The 21,799-nt window shown below is 25.3% G+C and overlaps 1 protein-coding gene across 1 annotated transcript; it reads left to right on the forward strand.

The window, feature by feature from the left end:
* Positions 1-403: 403 nt before the first annotated feature.
* Positions 404-20,148, forward strand: Mccc2 (methylcrotonyl-CoA carboxylase subunit 2). Its single transcript, XM_087153027.1, has 17 exons — positions 404-819; positions 2,451-2,517; positions 2,609-2,693; positions 4,598-4,699; positions 6,170-6,297; positions 7,596-7,708; positions 7,800-7,913; positions 8,811-8,875; positions 9,047-9,146; positions 12,034-12,129; positions 12,389-12,461; positions 13,086-13,162; positions 13,820-13,886; positions 14,538-14,694; positions 15,949-16,063; positions 17,611-17,696; positions 19,863-20,148. Exons 1-17 carry the CDS (start codon positions 649-651, stop codon positions 19,978-19,980), a joined length of 1,734 nt encoding a protein of 577 aa, XP_087009153.1. The 5' UTR covers positions 404-648; the 3' UTR covers positions 19,981-20,148.
* The last annotated feature ends 1,651 nt before the right edge of the window (positions 20,149-21,799 follow it).

Consider the following 21,799-nt stretch of genomic DNA (forward strand, 5'->3'; position numbering starts at 1 on the left):
AAATGACCTTTTATTTTGTTCATTGATAAATTAAAACAGTTCCAGGACAGTTTCAGAAAAAAAGTGATTTTTTTTCTTTGATTGAATTGAGTTGATAGAAATATAAATACAATCATTAGGGCAATTTAAAGTACTAATTTTTGAGAGAAAAGTTTACTGATTGTTGATCTAAACCAAATGTTATCAGAAAACATTTGTTCAAATAAAGAAGAAAGAATAAGAAGCATGAAAGAAATTCAATCACTTTTCAATAAAGTTTATAAATTGAATTAAATATTTAACATGAAATGTTTTCTGTAAATTCTTATATAAAAAAAGTTTCTTATTTATATAAGAGATAGCAGCACCAGTTAAATAAGTTGGGAAATTTTGTTGCCAGATTTTAAAATATTTATTGATAGACAGAATATAAGAAAATATCACAATAGAATTTTCTAACTGTAACTATGCTCACGCAAATGTAAACAATCGTATTTGGAAAGCAGGGACTACATTAGGGGTTAGTCTATGTTGGAAAGTGAAAAATTAATTTTTTGTTCACTGCAATAGAAATGTCACATTAATCCAACGCTAATGCTGTTGAAATTATTAATATTATCACAGTAGAAGCATTTTAGAATATATACGATACATATTAGTATTGTAATTATGGCTCTGAATAACATTTTTAGAAGAAACATTAGTGTATGGACTAAAGGAAGATATTCCAATAAAACTAATTATTGTTCACAAGCTTACTTTCTTTCTGTTAAAAGTTATCACTCAGATAATTTTTCTGTTATTGGATCTGAACCTGATCGACATACTCCTGAATTTAAAGTAAATAATCATTCTATAGTATAAAAATTGTATATCGTTTAACTTAGGTAGCATTTATTTTATTTGTTTACTGTAAGATACAAACTGCCATCACATGCATCTAAAGAGGTCGAGAAATTTTAAATGTAATCAATTTTTTTAAAATTTCATCTCAATACCTCTAAAATGGAGAATACTACTAATATTCTGCTGAGTTTGCGATTCGAATTATCATTTTTACTCACTTTCCAAATTAATTGTTTTAAACAATTAATGGAAATTTTCGGGGATATTTCCGTATCATGATCTGTAGCGCCAACTACAATCGCCAAAGTGCCAAATAGATTTTAAACTTGCAAATGTTTTTAAAAAAAATATGTAGATGTTTGCCTGGGGATAGCTATGAGTTATACCTTTCGAGTTTGTCCCTTTTTGAGATGTTTTTTTTAGCTTATTGCGGGCCACTGCCTGGAAGTTGTTATGACTTGGAGATTATTCTGCCACGGATCAGGAGATGGAAATTTCCCCAAGATTTCTGTGTGGTGATCAGTAACAAACAAAATAATTGTCAAGCCTTGTCAATTTCCGATCAGCGTTTCGCGATAAACTAAAAAAGATACTGAATGGGGTGTAGCTCGCAGGATATAACTCATAACCACTCCTGGACTGAGGATATTTCTGTATTGTGATCTGTAGCACCAACTACAATTGAGAAGGTGCCAAATAGAATTTAAGCTTGTGAATTTTTTTCACAAAAGACATGTGGATCTTTGTAGTCATACCTTTTGAGTTGGTCGCTTTTTCTGATGATTTTTTAGTTTCTAGTGGGCCATTGCCCGGAAGTTGCCAAGACTTGGCAATTATTCTGACACAGATCGCAATACAGAAATCTCCTGTCTGACCTAACATGTTTTTTAAAAAGAAATTTGCTAGTTTAAAATTCATTTGGTGACTTGGAGATTCTAATTAGTACGGCAGATCACAATATAGAAAATCCCCTCACAAAGTTTTGGCGCTTTCTGGGCTGTAGCTTGCAAGAAACTAAAAGAAAAATCATAGAAAAGGACCAGCTGAAAGAGTATAACTCATAAGCTGTCCTGACCAAACCTCAAGTTGTTTTTTTTTTAAATGATTATAAATTATAATGAATTTTAAAATTAAAATCCATTCAACAATTGTAGTTCTCATAACAGACCACAATACAGAAATTTACCTAAATTTTTGAGTATAATATTTTTAAATGCCAAATCGTCTGTAACAATCGTTTCTGTTACTAATTTGAATCTACAAATTCAAAAGAAATTATATTTAAATCCATGACAAATTAAACATATTGATTCAAAATTTAACTTTAACATTATGTATAATATTTGTATTAGGTAATTGTTATATGATATAAATCAGTTTAATCAATTGACTCATTTGAATCAAAGTTACTGTTCAATCCATAGATTCAAATTTATTTGTCTAAAGATACTGACCTACTATTTTTGTTTGTAGTATAATTAGACTGGTTTACCTGTTAAAATTTATTTTATTCAATCGAGTGATATATCCAATTATACTACACAATAAAATTGCACATAATTAATGTTTGTGTATGAAAATGTATAATATATCTGAAGCCTAATATATGTGCTGTTATTTTTCAGGAAAACTATGTGAATATGCAAAATTTAGTTTCTGATTTAAGAGGAAAAATTCAACATATATCCCAAGGTTACCAGCAATTAGTTAATACTCTTAGATTTTTATTTTTGATTATTAATTTAAATATCTAATTTCAATGTCTTACCATACTCTTACTTAGGTGGTGGAGAAAAAGCTATCATACGTCATACCTCTAAAGGAAAGCTCCTTGCTCGACAACGAATCTCAAGCCTTCTTGATTTAGGGTAGTTTTGCACTTTTTTCTTTCTTTCAAAAGTAGTTCTTATTAACTTAAATATGACTATGTTCTTTGCCTAATAAGATTCAATTTTATATATATATATAAAAATAAAATACAAAATAGTACATTTGTACTAATTTAGGATTTGAAAGTTGAGTTTTGTTGGTCTCATTGTGCAGTATTCTTCTTAACTTTGCATAAAAAATTTATTTTTGTTTATCATAATGAAAAAAATACATTGAAAAGTATCTATTTTTTTGATAACTAAATTTTCAATTGGTATTCTTTGTTATTAAAACTTTCATATTTACAGTTTTTAAAAATTGGATTTTGTTTAGTACATTTTGTACTTGTTTATAGTCTTTTTTTTATATCTTAAGAAAGGAAGTAAAATAAAAAAAAATGTAAAACTGATTTTTAGAAGACTTACTTTTTAAGTAAAAGCAAGAAAATCTTTCATATTAAAAATCAGGAAAATGCTAATTGCGTTTCTTTCTATTTACTTAGCATACTCAAATGACTTCATATAACTTTTATTTATTTTCCTTCCTAGCTTGCTTGTTTATGACTCAAATTTTATTTGCGTAATACATAATATACCATTGTAAAAATTTTTTTAAAAAAAATATTATTAAATTGATTAAATGTACTTTTCCAAATTTTCTATAATTTTTCAATAGTTTGTTTCCAAAAATGATTTCTAGTATGAAATATCAAACTTGAAGCTCTATATTATTGAAATTAGATTTTGTTGATAAATTAAACAACAATTTTTTACGATATTTCTGTGTTCAAATTGATTAATTTATTAAGATCTAAATTTTTTAAAATTCTTCCTTAAATGTAACTACATTTTAGTTCAACAATAGCGACATTAATTAAGTAAAATCTAGAACTCTTCAATGTTAACAATCAAGTTGAAACTTCTCATCTTCAAATCAACAGTTACAGCCGTCCGTCCTACTTTATGGGTGCAAAACTTGGAAATTTACTAAATCTCAAGGAAACTCCTTGAACTCCTTTCAAACTAAAGTTCTGCGCAGGATTTTCAAAATCTTTTGACATTCTGTGGATGGGGTAATACAGACGTAGATGGGTCACTTTCTGCGAATGCCTGCTACTGAATTTCCTCATGTAGCTCTCATCAGGACACTGGAGGGATGAAGGAAGACCGAAACTAACATGGTGAAGAAAGATAATGAGGGAAAGAGATGTACTTAGATGGTCTAGCTGCAGTTTGGCTGGGGAGGTTGCTTTGGACCGTAAGAGATGAAGGACGAGACTTAAAGTCTTATGCGCCAGACTGGCATTAAAAGAATCTTGAGATGTTAGCTACAATATATATTATATATTTGTGTATTGTATGTTGTTTTGCTTTTTTACAAAATCTTAACATACTCTGATACATTGTTGTTTTACAAAATGACATACTTTCTATCAAAATGTTAGTGTCATTGCTAATTGAATAAATATATATTTTTGAAGTATTGCCATGTATAGTGAAATCGTAATCTGGAATGTTGTTGAAATTTTCTTCGAAAAAAAAATTAATAAAGTACAATTATCTCACTTTAAAGTAGAAATTTTCTCTATTTAATCAATTTGATTCTCTTTCTATTTTAGCTAATATCTCCTTGTTATTTTAAATACACAATTTCTTCTTTCCAGTTATCAATATGGAACATCCATCATTTAAGTAAAATATATTAGAAAGAATAAGAATAATGTTCGGCTCTATCATGTTAATGCGGAAAATTTCTATATTGCATCAATCTGGTTTCCTTCCTTTTTTTATTTAATAACCTTTTTTGTTTTAAGCATATAATTAATATAGCTATCCTATAGATATTGATAGAAATATTTATTTTTAAGTATTTTGGAAGTATAATTCTTTCAATTTTCATGTAGCTCTCCATTTCTAGAACTGAGCCAGTTAGCTGCATATCAAGTATATGGTGCAGAGGAAGTTCCTGCTGCAGGGATAATAACTGGCATTGGTTTGATACATGGGTAAATTATTTATTATTTTATCTTTCCATGAAATGATATGCATGGTATGTTAATAGCTTTCATATTTATAGACTGATTTTGGTGTCTGTTGAGGCTAAATTTTGATCCTGCAAGGAAAATGTAGACATTTTCTGGTTACACAGAACCTTTAAATCTTTACTGGAGCTTTGATGACTATACAAGCATCAATAATTTCTTGACCAATTCAAACATAATTAATTTTTTTATTACTAAATAGAATTTGCTATCAGTCAAAATTCTGGTCAAATTTTGATATTCTGGAGTGTTTAAATTTCAATGAGAGTTTTTTGTTTGTTGACAAGGCAAGTTTCAAAGGTTTCCTCACTGTTATTAACATAATCTGTAATCAATCAAAATTTTAACTACTTTATAATTAGCTAGAGTACTCAAATTTTAATTGGGGCGTCTGTGCTGGATTACAATACAAGTTTCATTCGTTTCTTGACTGCTGCTTGCAAAATTTATTACCAATCTAAAAAAAATTGTGTAGAATTAAACTAAAGAGAGCTTTGGTTTTTCTAGCACTAATTCAATTTATATTTATAGAACTTTTTCTTACTATGTTCTTGTTTTATTTTCATATTTTTAAATTATAAGAATTGTGAATTTCTTTTTATTCTTTTTTTTTTCTTTCCGCATCTAACCCACAGTATTTTCATGCACTTGATCTGTTGGATTAATGTGTTGGTTTTGGAATGTACTGCCACTATATGAGTTAATTAAATTTCTACTCTTTAGAATTAAATTTTGAATTCTGCCAATTCTTACAAACAAAAGTTTTTTAATGTAATAATATGTACCTAAATTATGTAACAAACAGTTTTATTTTTTAGGGAACTGTTAAACTCTTCGTTTTAGTTGGGGAAAAAATTAAACACAATGTATTTCCTTTTTAACACTGGGATTTTTTGTTATGTGCTTTTATAATTGTTGCATAAATTTAAAATAGTAAGTTGTTTTAAAGCTTAAAAAATAGTGTTTAAAGGTAAATTCAAAGATCCAGCTAGTTTTCTAATTTTTTTTATTTATAAAGAGAAAATTTCTGGAGAATCCAAAACTTAAAAGTGTTAAATTTTTTTTAAAAAAGGTAATTTGATGAATTCAAATAATATTTCTTCTGAATTATGTCTTTGAAAATTTTTTATATGCCGTTAGCATTGAAATTTTAATGAATTTAATATTAATGAATGAATCTATTTTATTTATTTTTTCCCTTTCTTTAAACTTTATCTGAAATTTTGTTCAGATTGAATTCATGTAAGTGTTATTAAAATTTTCATTTATTATTTTAAGTAAACGTTTTACATTTTTATTTTGTATTAATTAAAATTTGAAAAAATATTTGTGTGTTTCCAAGTATGATTATAGTAAAAATGCAGGTTTTATTTTATTGTTTAATCATAAGTATAATTTATTTATTATTTAAATTTTTTTTTTATCCTTATTTAGAGCTGAATGTATGGTAGTTGCTAATGATGCCACTGTTAAAGGTGGGACCTATTATCCATTAACAGTTAAGAAACACTTGAGAGCTCAAGAAATAGCCAAAGAGAACAATCTTCCTTGTATTTACCTTGGTTAGCAATTTTAAATTGATTCCTACTTCTATTGAAAAGAAATTTTATGTAATAAAGTTGTATAATATCAGAGTTTTCTTATCCTCACAATATTCTCTGTTGAACGGAGGGGTTCTGGATCGTAAGAGCCAGTTTATAATCCAAACCATGTTAAACTTTATAAAAGTTAACTTATTTTATTCTTTTTATAATTAATACAATTATTAAATGCTTCTTCTGTAAGCGTACTATTTTTCTTCCAGAAATTGTGAAAATAATTCGATAAATGATTCATGCTTTGAATTAATTTTAAAGATATAAATTTTTTTAAAGTAAAATAAAACATATCAAGAATAATTAATGGTCAAGAAGAAAAATTTTGCCATATATTCATGTTTATTATTTCTCTGAGCAATTTTTTATACGTTAATAAATGTTTGTAGTATTTTGAACTTGATACCTATTACTAAATCAAATCAACTTGCATAACTGACTTACTATAAAATTTTTATCTTATTACATGTCATTGTTGATTTTTATCTTATTACATGTCATTGTTGTCATTTATAAAACCATTAATGATTGTTATGTATAGATTGCAATATTAAATCGAATTCTGCTAACATGATTTTAAATACAGCGTGCCGATTAACCGAATTGTTTTATTTTCTCTTTTACTTATTTCTATTTGTAATAATTTTTTTAGTGTTGTATATTTTTTTGTTTGTTTTATTTGAATTTCTTATTTTACTTTTTTAAATTAAAAACTCTTATATATTAAGATTGTTACTGTTTAAAATAAAAATACTTTGATACAAAACTGAAAAGAATACTTGGATAAAAATTTCAGAAACAGCTTTCTGTTTCATGAAAAGTTTATAAATGTATCATTTTAATCAAATTTACTAGCACATTTCATGTACATACATTACATGAACATTAACATAATGACCAAGAATGATATACATTAATTTCAGCCTCAATTGTCAATAATTCAGCCTCAATAAGTAACTTTGAAACGATGGTTTTTTGACAGAAATATTTTCATGAGACTATTTCAAATTAGTATATCTGGTGATGAAATGAATAAGAAATAAGCAATATATTTCTATCGTTAATATATTTTGAAAAATATTTCTTATATTGTTATTAATTGTTTCAAAAACAACTTTTAAAAGCATTGTAATTATTATCAGATATTTTTTTTTACTCTGATAAACTATCATCTAAATACCAATTTAATGTGAGTTTTACATATATTTTATGTACATTAAATAATGAATTTTAATGGTTATTTATATAAATAATTATTTGTACAGTTGATTCTGGTGGTGCCAATTTACCTCGACAAGCTGATGTTTTTCCTGATATCACAAACTTCGGTAGAATTTTCTACAATCAGGCTACCATGTCTGCTCAAAACATACCCCAGGTACATTCTTCTATAATTGAGGAAAATATATATATTTTTTTGCACTTGTATTGATTTAAAGAACTGCTTATGAAATTAAATTTTAATTTAGATTGCAGTAGTTATGGGAAGTTGTACTGCAGGTGGTGCATATGTTCCAGCAATGGCAGATGAAAGTGTCATAGTAAAAAACAAAGGAACTATTTTTCTCGCTGGACCACCTTTGGTAAATTTTCAATAATATGTTATTTATTAATTTCAAAGATTTACCTGGAACTTATTATTATTTTTTAAGTTTACAACTTTTATCTATTTCTCCTTACACTTTTAAATAGTTTTCATCCATTCCTTTATAAATTCTGCGATTCGGAAAATACTATGATGTCTGGTTGCAGAAGGTATCAAACTTTATAATTTGCAGAATACTATATTATATTATTTTTGTAGAAAGATTTTGGAATATTAAATATTTGATGCAAGTTTGAGATAGAGCCATAAAATAATTGTACTAGTTCTTTATTTTAAAAGAGACTTTGCTTTTTCTCAATGATTATGTCCACATTAAGATAATCAAAGAAAGTATCTCTAAAAAATTAAATCTAAGTATCATATCTAATCAAATCTAAGCATAATCAAATCTAAGTATCTCTCCTGTGGTTTTTATTACATTTTAATGAGTTGTTTGTATCTAGGACCATTATTTGTTGTATTTGTATTTGTTGTACTTAGAATTATTTAACAAATTAAATTTGTATTTATAATTTTCTATTTTTACCAATAGGTATATTATTATTAAAATAAAAACAATGCATAGTATTACGGTTATTTTGTAATCTCATATTTTTCAAGAAACAACTGATTAAATATCTGTTTTCCCCCCTAGATAAATTTTATACTTTGTCCCATTTGTTTTAATCTCTATGATTTGCGGTTTAACAAATTGAAACCATAAAAGTTCAATGTTATTGTAAAATTATATTTTTTTAATTGTGTTTTATGATGACTTCTAGTGAATAAATTTTTTTTCTTCTGATTTTAATTTTTTTCTAATTTTAGTTTTCTCATTCTAATTAGTTTTAGGATGATTTATAAAGGTATTTTTTAACAATGATATATTTGCTAGGTGAAAGCAGCAACTGGTGAAGAAGTAACTGCTGAACAACTTGGTGGTGCTGATCTACATTGCAGGTTTGTAATTGAAGAGGTTTTTATAGAAAATGTAATATGCAGAGTTATGTAAAAATTATAAATGAATTTTTTTAAAATCCCTTTTGTCATTTATTTCAGAGAAATAAATTTGTATACTAAGACAAACTAAGTTTGTGTACCTAAGGTTTTTTATGGGAATTTTTTCTCCAGGAAATCAGGCGTAACAGATTACTATGCTACTGATGATGAACATGCTCTTCATATTACTAGAAGAATTGTTAAAAATTTGAACAGGATAAAAACACCTGAGGTAAGTTTAGTTATATCTTATAGCCATGCCATTTTTTAAAATTTGTGTGCTAAGTATTTATTTTTCTGTGAAAAAATTTTAACGTCTATTACGAGTGTTATACATGAAATTTTGTTTCTAAACAGTGAAAAAATTTTGCATGTGACTTAGCTAAATTGAATGAGAGGCAGATAAGTAAAAATAAGAAGATATCTATTTCTATAGGCTATTCATATTTTGTTAAAAAGTGTATAAATTTTCTTTTAAATATAAATTTTGCTGCTCTATAGTCATTTTTAAATTGTATAGAATTACCCTTTTTTTTTTGTTCAGACTTTGAAATGATAGTTTAAAATATATGATAGTAAACTTAGTATTCTCTGCAGGTAGAGGTGCAAAAGTGTTTAAAAAAAAGTTAAATATGGAAAAAAAATTGAATGAAAAAAACGAATATATATATTTTTTAATTCTATATTTGTTTTCAGATTAGCTTAAGTTTTTATGTGAAACTGATAGTAAAAGTGCAACTTTTCAGTTTTTTGTGTCATCATGACTAAAATTGAAGCATAGTATAGTGTACTGTTTTAAGTTTCATCATTCTGTGAATTTTATTTTCTAATTATTATTCCTGATTAGAAATTAGCTCTTAAACTTTTTTTAAATGTTACAACTTTTGGGGTTACTTACGGCTTAAGTTACCTAACTGCATCACAAAAAACGTACTATGAATACCCTGATTTAACTTCTGACAAAACTATCAGACTTCCATGTACTGAAATGTATAATTTTCACAATAAAATTATGATAATTAGCTTTTAGCATTAAACTGACACAATATATTGTTATTATTAATATTACTTTTAACAGAAACTTTTATCTTTTAAGTTTTAACATCAAAAATTTGTATGATTGTCCCACTTTGAAAAATGTTCTAATAGTTTAGAATGAAGAAAGCAATAAAATATTTGATAGCTTAATGTTATTTTTATTTTTTTCAAAAAAAAAAAATATGTACAAAATTTTAAAACTTATTAACCCAAAGATAATTTCCAGCAAATATAAGTTTAATAATTAATTATTATTTTTATAATGATTTATTATTTTTATTTTTTTCCGTAACTCCTTAAATGATTGCATAAATCAAAACAAAATATGTACGAAATTTTAAAACTCATTAACCGAAAGATAATTTCCAGCAAATATAAGTTTAATAATTAATTATTATTTTAATAATGATTTATTTAATTTAATAATGATTGAAAACTTTTTTGAATTTAAAGTTTTACACGATTTTAAACTACATAATTTTATATTCATCAATTTTTAGTTTGAAAAAAAAAATGCTTGAATATTTGTTTAGAAATAACAATTTAAAAAACTTAATAAATACTTTTAATAGAAGTGTAATAGATACACATCTTTGGGTAACAGTTCTCTCCCCATTTTTTCTTGCTTTATTCTTGACTTATCATCACTGCTTCCCAAGCCTCTTATGTAATTATATATAAAAATCAAATAAAAATATATCATACTATGATAATCTGTCTCAATGTCTCAGGTCAATGTTCTCTATAATTCTGATTAAAAATTTCACATGACAAATACACTTCATGATATGTTTTCATTTTTCATGATTGCTAAATCGATAATGAAAACTTTATTTTACTTATGTGCTTTAATTTCTCCTGAAATTATTTTAGTTGCTTGTTTATTGACCAGACTTGTACAATGTTGTAACACCTTTTTTTAAAATAAACCTGCATCAGAATGTTTGAAGGATAAGAAACCACTTTTCAACACATTTTGCCCCAGTGCGAAAAATTTAGAGATAATGCTCTTTTGTTAACTTCAATGTATCTTTGGTTTCATTATTGGAGATAATCATCATATCAACATTTTCTCATACCTTAAGAACAATTTTTTTTAATACACCGATCTAGCTTTTGACTCACATTAGAATTAGTAATTTTAAGCCCAGTTGTAGGTATGCTGTGGCACTACTTGCACTTATGCTTCCATGACTCTAAACTTACTAATCAACCTTAATTTGTTTTTATGCAAGTACTATTATTTGTTTAATAACTGGAATTATTTAATTAAGTTAGCAGTTTTTTTTAACAATCCCAATTGTTAGGCATTTATCCATGTTTAAAAAATACAGGTCAGAATAATTGTAAATACATGGTTGATTAAATTTAAGCTCTAGCTAATAATATTAAAAAAGAAAACTAAGAGCTGATTAAAAAAACAACACTTTTTAAGAAAAATGTTAGCCAGGAATTATTTCACATACCTGCGAGTATCATACATGTACAAATTAGTACTGAGCTTATTTACCAGGGAAAGAAGTGTCTGTAAACTGTTAGTGTCTTTGTGTTATGAGGATTTTGTTTACCCCTTCCGATAATTAAAGTATTTTCGGCAGTCCATCTCTCAAAATATCTATCAAATGATGCTAATTCAAAAGCTGAAGTTTTTGAAGTCTCTATGCTTCCAAGTTATAAAAATAGCCTATTTAAATGTCTCTCATCTTACATGTGATTAAGTAGTCGAGTGGCTATGTGTGTGATAAGAGTGATTTTATACTTCTATGGTTTTAGTTCATCAGCCGTCAGTCAGAAAGACAAAGAATGAAATTTTTAGTGTTTTTGAGGCTAATGAAAAACATTTTCTGCATACAATGTGATAAAATTAAATGCGACAACAACACTATAGAAATTTTAAACCAAGTTCTTAGATATTGTTATTTTTATGTAAGTTATTTTGTTATAGACAAAAAATTTTTTTCTTGTAAATTTGTTTATTAATACTTTTGATGCTGAAAAAACTTACTTCTGATGTAACAACACTTCATCCTTGATGAATGTTTTACTTTAATATTCTATAAAATTCTTTTTATTTATTTAAGGTTACCATTTCTGAATCTGAAGAACCTAAATATGCTCTTGATGATTTATATGGTATTGTTGGTGACAATTTGAAAAAAACTTTTGATGTCAGAGAGGTATATTTGTTTTCATTTATTGAAGAGCTATCATAATTTAATTACATAAGTAGTTAAGATGAACTTAGCATTGTAGTCTGTATTCATATCTTATTGCCATATTTTGATATAACTGTTATGAAATCTTAACATTTCATATATTTCTTAATTATTTTTAAAGTAAAAATTTTTAAAATTAATTTATATAATTTGAGGTCATAAAATATTAGTATTTATTAAATTTTTGGAAAACAAACCTTTCATAAATTTTTTTTTAAAGGTAATTGCCAGGCTTGTTGATGGTAGCTATTTTGATGAGTTTAAAGCTTTATATGGAGATACATTAATAACAGGTAAAGTTTATTAATTATTGTAAATAAATTAGCATTATCAACGTATTTATTGCTATTTTAATATTCTTTTTTCTGAAATTATAGTACCTACTTATTTTAATATTGAAAATGATTATTGTTTTTTCTTTTTAATAATAATGATGTATCTGACTAATTTTTTACTTAATTTGGTATTTCTTTTTATTTATGAAAAATTAGTTTAAATCTTGTGTTAACAATTAAAATTAAAGTGTTGTTTTTATAGCATTTATAAGGTTATACAATGTTACTGGCACAGCTTATATTTAAAGCTTTTGTGTATTTTACTATACTATTTTATTATATACAGCTTATATGCATTTTCCAAAATGTCAATTAAGAAAATTTTATTTTACATGATTTTCGAAATTACAAAATATAGATTGGTTATTTAAAAAATATTGATTAGTTTTTTTAAAAAAAATTTAAAGTTGAAATCTCTCTGCTTTAGTAACATCTTAGTTTTTTTATTTCCTCATTACTTCTTTCACATTACGTTTACATTTTTACTTTATTTATTAAATAAATTAGCCAATATATTAAAAAATATTTTTGTGTTTTTAGCTAGATGTTTATAAAACTTTAATTTGAATTTAAACTATTTAGGTTTTGCTGGGCTTTATGGATATCCAGTTGGTATTATTGGAAATAATGGTGTATTATTTTCTGAATCTGCATTAAAGGTAATATACGTTGATGAGTGTACTAATTCAACAATTCTTTTGTTTAATTATATTATTATTATATATTATTGTTTATAAATAAAAAAAAAATATTATAATTTAGTAAATGTGAAACAGATGTTAGTTTTAAGTATATTTATTTTAAAGTATAAAGCATTTTATGTATTGCTGGTTTACCTATTGATGCCAGAAATCTCTAATTTTACATAAAAGTAACATTAACCATGGAAACAAACAGATTGCAGATATTTATTTTTTGTTGGTGTGCACGTTTGGAAAGGAAGGGCCACAAGGGACTACTATCAAAATTATATGATGCACTTGCTTTAACTTTTAACTTACAGAGCTTTAAAAAGTTTTTTCCATGGCGAGGTGTGTTTTACCAAAACTTGTTAAAAAAAATGATGTGTAATATTGAAATTTTATTTTGAGCTTGGTTAACATTTAGTTGTAAAGAAGAAAAATGTAAAACTTCTCTACACAAGGATAATTAAAACTATGTTTTGTCAACTATTTGTTAAATTAAAACAATGTTATTTATGTGTCTTGTATGTTATTATCTATTTCTTTTTCTGTTTCTATACTGGTGCTTAATTTGTGTGCATTTTGTGCCTATTCTTTTGAATTTCGTTAATTTATTTTGTATTTTTGTTGTAGGCTACTCATTTCATTGAATTATGTTGTAAAAGAAAGATTCCTTTAATTTTTCTCCAAAATATAACAGGTATTATTCATTAAAATGTTTCTGATTATGAATGTATATTATACACATTTTTTTAAAAGCTTAATTTAAAAGTTTATTGGGGTTGATTAATTTTTTGTGTATTACGAGAATTATTATTAATTACTTGAATTTTTAACTGCGAGATTAGATACATAAAAATGACAAACGCAAATTTGCTACCTATAAATCTATAATTATTAAATATAATGTTACTAGCTTTATCATACTTGCCAAATTTTCTTTGACACTAGTTTCCCTGCCAACCAAATTTTTCGCACATTTCTCTTGCTTTTAATATATTATTAAAAGATTTTTAACAATTTCCTGAATTTTTTTCTTTAGACTTTAATTATTTTAAGCTACTAAATATTCTTTAAAAATCAAAATATTGGTAGGTTAAAGATTTGAATTAGCAGCTTTAATAGATCACTTAGAACTAAATCCCCATTTGGCATCATTTATTGTATCTTCACCTATCTATTTTTAGTCAAAGGATTAAGATGCTGCATTTCTGCTTATAATTAGACCTTAAACTTTTATTTAAGAAAATTGAATAACTCAAATCAATTAAAATTTTTAATGTTTTTTTTCTATTTGTATAGAGCCACATTTTGATTTACGGTACTTTAAAATGTGTTATATTTTCTGTAGGTTTTATGGTGGGACGTGAAGCTGAAGCTGGAGGAATTGCTAAACATGGTGCTAAAATGGTTAATGCAGTTGCATGTGCCAAAGTTCCTAAATTAACTGTAATTATTGGTGGGTCTTATGGTGCTGGGAATTATGGAATGTGTGGCAGATCATATTCGTAAGTTATAAATAATGACTGCAATTAAACTTTTGTACTTGAATTTTTTGTAAAAATAAAGATTAGATTGCTTTATATGTTCTTAATTATCCCTCCAAAAACAAACATATTTGTTCTAAACTTAATATTTTCTCGCTGTGTTCCAAAATAAAAATGTTTTAAGAGATTATCTTAAATCTGCACTATAATTATTCATAATATTTATGCTGCATTAAAAAGACAACTTTTATTTACAATTCCAAGCAAAGAAAGGTTATTGCTCCAAATGGCACCAAAAAAGTTAAACTGGCACTTCAAATTGCTTATTAAACAATGAAAGTTAGCCTCAGAATTGCTTAAAAACATTATGAATATCATTGAAAATTTTTTAATTGCTTGTCTGTTTTGTAATAACAAATACTTTTTGATTTATTTTTTATTTACTTTTGAGTAATAAATGAGAAAAGACGCATTCTACAAGCATCTAAGTTTTAGATACATTTATTTTTCTATTAAAACTTCTTAACAATTTTCTTGAAATATATTTTTTTTGTATTACAAGAGACATTATACCCTGTTTTTTTTTTTTTAAATTAAATAAGTATAAAATACAGAAGTACTCAAAGAAAGAAGAATATTTGCTTAATGTAACTTACATATTTAAATATTTATCTGTCTACTTTGCTACTTTTTATTTAATTATTATACCCTACCCCTTATTATTGAAGTTATTAATTCAAAGGCTTTTTTTCAAAACTTTGTAATGCCTTTAATTGCATGTTCTCAGAATGGATACTATTTTAATAGGTGGTGGATACTGTAATAAAATTCCCATATTAAATAGAGAAGAAATATTGCTTTGCATTTACAAAACACAATTAGTATTTTATAATCATTAGAGATTTTGAATTTTGTTAAAATTAATTATCTTTTAAAGTAAGTTCTATAGTAAGTGTAGATATTTCATTAAATAAAATCGGCTGCTTTATAAAATCAAATGTTCTCAGAAGGGATGTTATTTTAATAGGCAGGATTATTTTAATAGGATCTTATTTTAATAGCTTTGTAATGAAATTCCGAGAAATAGAGAAGAAAGATTCTTTTGAATTTACAAAGCACATTTAACGTTTTATTAATCATTAGAGATTTTGCATTCTGTTGAAAGCTGTTATCTTTTATAGTTTTGTATGAACTTTTATATTTTGGAATCTGGTTTACGTAATATATGTTTCATTAAAATATAAACTTTTTTAGTGAATTATTTCTGTATTATAGGCCTCGATTCTTGTATATGTGGCCAAATGCTAGGATTTCTGTCATGGGTGGTGAACAAGCTGCTAATGTCCTTGCTCAAATAACTCGGGATCAGAGAAAAAGAGAAGGAAAACCTGTAAGATGCTTAACTTTTTTTTCTGTTTTTGTTCAATGAGTTCTCTATTACCTTAATTGTTTTAATGAGTAACCACTAACAATGAACAATTTGTTTAATTTAGCATGTAAGTTTTCTTGATAGTGAACAGATTGTTTAATTTAGCATATAAGCTATCTTGATAATGAACAGATTGTTTAATTTAGCATATAAGTTTTCTTGATAATGAACAGATTGTTTAATTTAGCATATAAAATTTCTTGATAATGAACAGATTGTTTAATATAGCATATGAGTTTTCTTGTTAATGAACAGATTGTTTAATTTAGCATATAAGTTTTCTCATTAATGAACCGATTGTTTAATTTAGCATATAAGTTTTCTTGATAATGAACAGATTGTTTAATTTAGCATATGAGTTTTCTTGTTAATGAGCAGATTGTTTAATTTAGCATATAAGTTTTCTTGATAATGAACAGATTGTTTAATTTAGCATATAAGTTTCTTTGATAAGTTGTTTGTCATAATGTTTTAAGGCAAGACTTGAGCATTTAATTAAAATTGAATAAAACATTTTGTATTTAATTTTTTCTGTTTTTAAATTTTTTCAATTTAGTCAGATAATTTTTCAAAATTTTTACTTGCATCCCTTCATAATTTATATTCTCTTTCAGTAATATTCCTTATTGTTAGGTTTGTTATATGCTATAATTTTAGGTGATTTAAAAATTATTGTAAAAGAATCAATTACATGAACATGTGTTTTTCAATTCCCAATAGCTGTGGTAGAAAATGTAAAATATTTTTTCTCATTTGATATTCATCTTGCACATAAACTTGGAAGATTTTGTCCTTGGAAGTTTAATTCACTACTTTATCACATCATAAGAAAAGGCAATAAACATCGCTTATTAGAACTGTATTAGCATGTATGAAAATAGACACTTATACAAATTTTACTTTCTTTCAAGTTACTTGCTAAAAGTTAAATTTTTTTTATAAATATGCTGTGTTACATTATGACCATCATGTGCTTCTTTGATACGCTATTGTTCTAAGCATCTAAAGCTACCTTGATATTTTTACTTGTCGTGCAGTAATTGGCTCTCATCGACAAAATTTTTTCTCCATAGTAAACACTTTTTTTAACCTCTAGAGGGGTTTGCCTTCTTCAGGTAAATACAGATTTACTTAAGGCATAGTAATGTTTCCTCTTTTTATTTTGTTTCATTTCCTTTTTATTTTTGTGTCAGACATAGCTTGTATTTATATTCTAATATGATTTCATTAAATTGAGTACATAATAAAATGGCCACAGTATAGCCATTCTCCAGCTTGATAGCGTTAAAATTTTCAGTCATGTACATAAAGTCACCCAAAAAATTTAAAGTTCTGAAGTTTTAATTGGTTTCATTGACAAACGAATTTATTTATTAATTGCTGCTATATCATTTGAGGTTTAAAAGATAGGTTTAAACTTAAAGGCAGTGTATTATTTTTCTACTTGTTATAGTCAGAAATAAATGTATAATTCTCAAAATATACTGACTTTATTTATTTTATTTTAGTGGACAGAAGAGGAAGAAAAAGCTCTGAAAGAGCCTATCATTGAACGATTTGAAGAAGAAGGTCATCCATATTATTCATCTGCTAGGTAATTTCTCAACTTTAAAACTATAATTAAATAAAAAAAAAATTAATATATTTTTAAATTAATATTTATAACTTTTAATATTTAAATTCTTCAAAGTTTTTCATATCTTTTTTCAATATGTTTGTTTTTGTGGGGGATAATAACTCAGTCAAATATTCAATAATTATTAGTTTTATATTTATGTAATGAATCAGTCTTTCATTTATTTAAAAATTAACATACCAAGTCCCAAATGAACTTGTTAATAGCTATTATATGTTCATTAGTAGTTTAAGAAATTAAATACAGATAGGAGTAAATTTAATAAAGAATTTCAATAAAAACAATCATTGCAGATTTAATTTGAATAGATTTGAAAAAAATCTTGTATTTTGCTTCTCGATATGGCCAAGATCATTGTTTATAACAAGGTGAAAAAATTTTATTTCTTTTGAATGCTACTTTATAAAAGTTATCAAAAGTAGAGTCATTTCTACTTTTTAAAATTTTAACTATTTGTATTTTCTTCCATTTTCCTTGACAATATATATAAATATTTTTTTATATATGTATATATCTATAGATTGTGTATATCTTATATCGCATTTATACATCCTTTTGTTCTATAATAGAATTTTTCCTCCAGAATAATTTTCATGATGTTGCCTGAAAAGTTATAGTTTAAATAACGTTTATTAGAGAGTGAATATTCTCATTCTGCCATAATTTGGTAACCTGTTCCGTGAACGTCCTTTTTTCAACTGTTCCGATTTTTACAGTCAAAAACTTCTTTTTAATTAAGTTATATTTCTTATTTAAAAATTCATTTATCGCCATTCAGGTGTATTTGCAATTTTAATAATAAAACTTTGCAAAATTAGTTTAAATTTTTATAATGAAATAATGCTCTTTAGTTGTTCATTTAAATCAATGTATGACTGAGTTTATATTTTATGGAGCCATTTCTGAAACCTTATGATAAAGCACTTTTGTAAATTTGTTGTTTTTTTTAGTTTGTCTTAAAATAATTTGTCTTGTGTTTTCTCTGCTTTGATAAAAAAAAACTTGCTCATTATAAGTGAGTTATCAAACCAAATATTAATAATTGAAGATCTAATGAAAGAATATTTTACATAATATTTTAATTTATTTCATCAGTTTTAGAGACATCATACTTAAAAAAAATATTTTAAAGGTACAAAGCTCTTTACAAAGCAAAATATTGTAATGGTACAAAAATTTTACGAAACATATTTTTTCCAATAAAAATAGTTCTTTTTTAATGACCTGTAAGAAAATAATAGACTATGCATATAGGCATAACATGTTTTCAAACACAAAATTTTTCCCTTTTTCTGAATGTTACTTACTATATTCTACCATTAATCTCTTTTAAAACAGAACTTGACTGTAACTGTTTGTATGCAGGCTTGCCGAAGGCTCAAATTTAATCCGATGGAACATTAACTCTATTTGCTCCAAAGAGCGTTAGTTACCTTCTAAAAACAAATAGACTGCTTACATTAGGTAACAAATAAAGTTAAAGAAACATTCTTCTGGTGAGGATAGAATTGGAGAAAACATGTTTTTTTATTCAATTTTATTGAAATTTTGTTGTTGTGAAGAGCATTGCTTTTGCTGAAATTTTTTTTCTTCTCTCAATTAATATTTGGCGTAATAGACTTTTAAAGCTTACATAAATAAAATTAGATGTCTTTTTCAGAAGTTTATTACTTTTTTCAAAATTTAAATAAATTAGGAAAAACTTTTTTAAATCCTCAATAAAATTTTAACTTTTAATCTATAAGTAAAAATTTTGTTAGAAATATTCTTAGATAGGTTAAGGTAGATTTTAGATGTGATAAATTGTTTTTAATATTTTAAAATATCATGGAAATCATTTTTCATTCCATGAATATGTTTTGACAACTCAGAACCAGAACTATTGGTTCAGCATAGCAGCTGTAACAATGTTTTGCATTTGGGAAATTAAGTCACTTTGTTATTTATGAAGTTGTTTGAATTATGATTAAAGTCACATTTTAAATTGAGTGATTTTACATTTAACCCTGTTTTTTTATTTTCTGATCTTAAGCTATTAAGTTTATAGTTATTTGATAAGGAATTTTTTTTAAAGAATTTATTTATCAAAACTAGTTTTTTACACCATACTAATTTCTTTTATAGACTTTGGGATGATGGTATAATTGACCCGGTTGATACTAGGAGAATTCTAGGATTAAGTTTGAGTGCTGCCATGAATGCAAAAATACCAGATACTGAATTTGGAGTATTTAGAATGTAAACAGTCGAAATTACTAAACAGAATCTAGTAACTTTTGAATGAATTTGCTGATATTTTATTACTTGTAACTATTTTTGTTATATATATATATATATTTGCTACATAAAATCTATTTTGTTATATAAATTTTTTTATTTTATGTTATTAAATTGTTTTTCAAAAACTGTTGCTATTGTTCAGTTGTATCATTATTGGTGTTTTCTTTGTTGCAAGTTTTGTTAAACATTTTGACAACAAATTGTTAAGTTTGTTCTGTTTCAATATTATATATATTTTTTCATAAGGAAGATATTTGCTGTGTACAGCTCATATTGCAGTTAACTTTTTTTAATTAATAATTAGACTTAATAATTTTACCTAAGTTAAAATTTATTGATGTGGCTTTATAACTCAAATAGTGGCTTAGAATATCATATTTTATTTTTAAAAAAAATCAATTTCAAAAATCGAAAAAATTCATAAAATGCGACATCTATATCTGTGTTTGCTAAAAAAATGATATTATTCTAAAAAAACATAGTTCTTTGGGCAAGCTGTTTTTAGCAAATAAATATAAGTAATGTATAATTTTATAAATTATTATTATTTTTTTAAAATAAGGTATAGAAAAAATAATAAATAAAATTAAGGATGCTTTTCGGGTTAAGTTTTATATACTACAAAATTTTGTAGTAGAAGAGAAATTTAAAATTCTTATATATCATATTTCTCATAATGAAAAGGTGAATGTAAAGTTTGCATTACAATGCAAAAATAAAAGACCAGATTGAAATGGAATTAAAATTCTTTTTCTTCTTCTACATTTTATGGTGCACTATTATCTGTGCTTAAAATTTGTTTGTTTTTTCTTCTTTCTATTCTATTTCTATTAAATTTGCCCACTTTCTTTTTGTCTTTTCGTTTATTCAAAACATTCTTTTAAAAATGAAACAAACTGAACTTTTTTGAAACAAATCCTTATCAAAGTAGATTTCTAACTTAGTTAATTGTGTGCTAGAGTACTAAAATAATTATTACTGCTTATAAATGAAGTAAGTTTCATTCATAGCATTCAGTTTGGAGCTTTTATTTTAAACCGATCTTCGAAATGAAGCATTTATTTGGAATTTAAAGTCCATATTAGCACTCATTTTTAATTATTTTTTTTTATTTTATAGTTTTTAAAAGCTATTCCACTTTGAAAAAATAATGATCGACTTAAAAAATGAAGATTATGTGTTTAAAATAAACTTTAATAAGTTAATTAGCTCAAAATTTCATTGTTTCATTAAGTATGTCATGTCTATTAAAAAAATGATAATAATGAACACTGTTAATCTCAACTAATTGGGAATATTTCCTGTTTGCATTACTTAAAATTTGGGGTTATCCTGAGCTCCAATTCTGATTGATGTTTCACATAATTTTTGTTGATATAACAAATGGGATAGCAGTGTCTTCCATGCAGCAGGTTTTTGGTGATCATTTTTTACAATTTTTTTTTCCTACATGGAGTGCTATGTCGTTTCATAGATAGAAGTGAAATGTGTTTTTATTTGATCACTTACTGATGCTGTATCACTAAGTCGCGTGATAAAACAAGTTACTGATAAATAAGTGAATCATAGTTATGATAGGAAAACACACATTTAAAGGAATAACCAGTAGCAAAAATAATCAAAATTAGATTGAAAGATTACATATAAAATATATTTATTTTATAAAATTTTTTAGAATGCTAAATTGCGAACCATACTCATCAAAATCAACTGAAATCTGTGCTTACAAAACATCAAGTGTACAATTTAATAACCATCATCCACATCCAAAATCATAGGTT

The sequence above is a fragment of the Parasteatoda tepidariorum genome, chromosome 10, assembly GCF_982258835.1.
Source record: "Parasteatoda tepidariorum strain Cologne lab strain chromosome 10, Ptep-v5.0, whole genome shotgun sequence".
NCBI classification, from domain to species: domain Eukaryota; kingdom Metazoa; phylum Arthropoda; class Arachnida; order Araneae; family Theridiidae; genus Parasteatoda; species Parasteatoda tepidariorum.

Bases quoted from the DNA above. Each gene is read 5' to 3' on its own strand.
- Mccc2 (XM_087153027.1), top strand. From the start codon at position 649: ATGGCTCTGAATAACATTTTTAGAAGAAACATTAGTGTATGGACTAAA. The intron at 12,130-12,388 runs GTATATTTGTTT...TTTTTTTTAAAG, and splicing joins AAACTTTTGATGTCAGAGAG to GTAATTGCCAGGCTTGTTGA. The intron at 13,887-14,537 runs GTATTATTCATT...TATTTTCTGTAG, and splicing joins TTTTCTCCAAAATATAACAG to GTTTTATGGTGGGACGTGAA.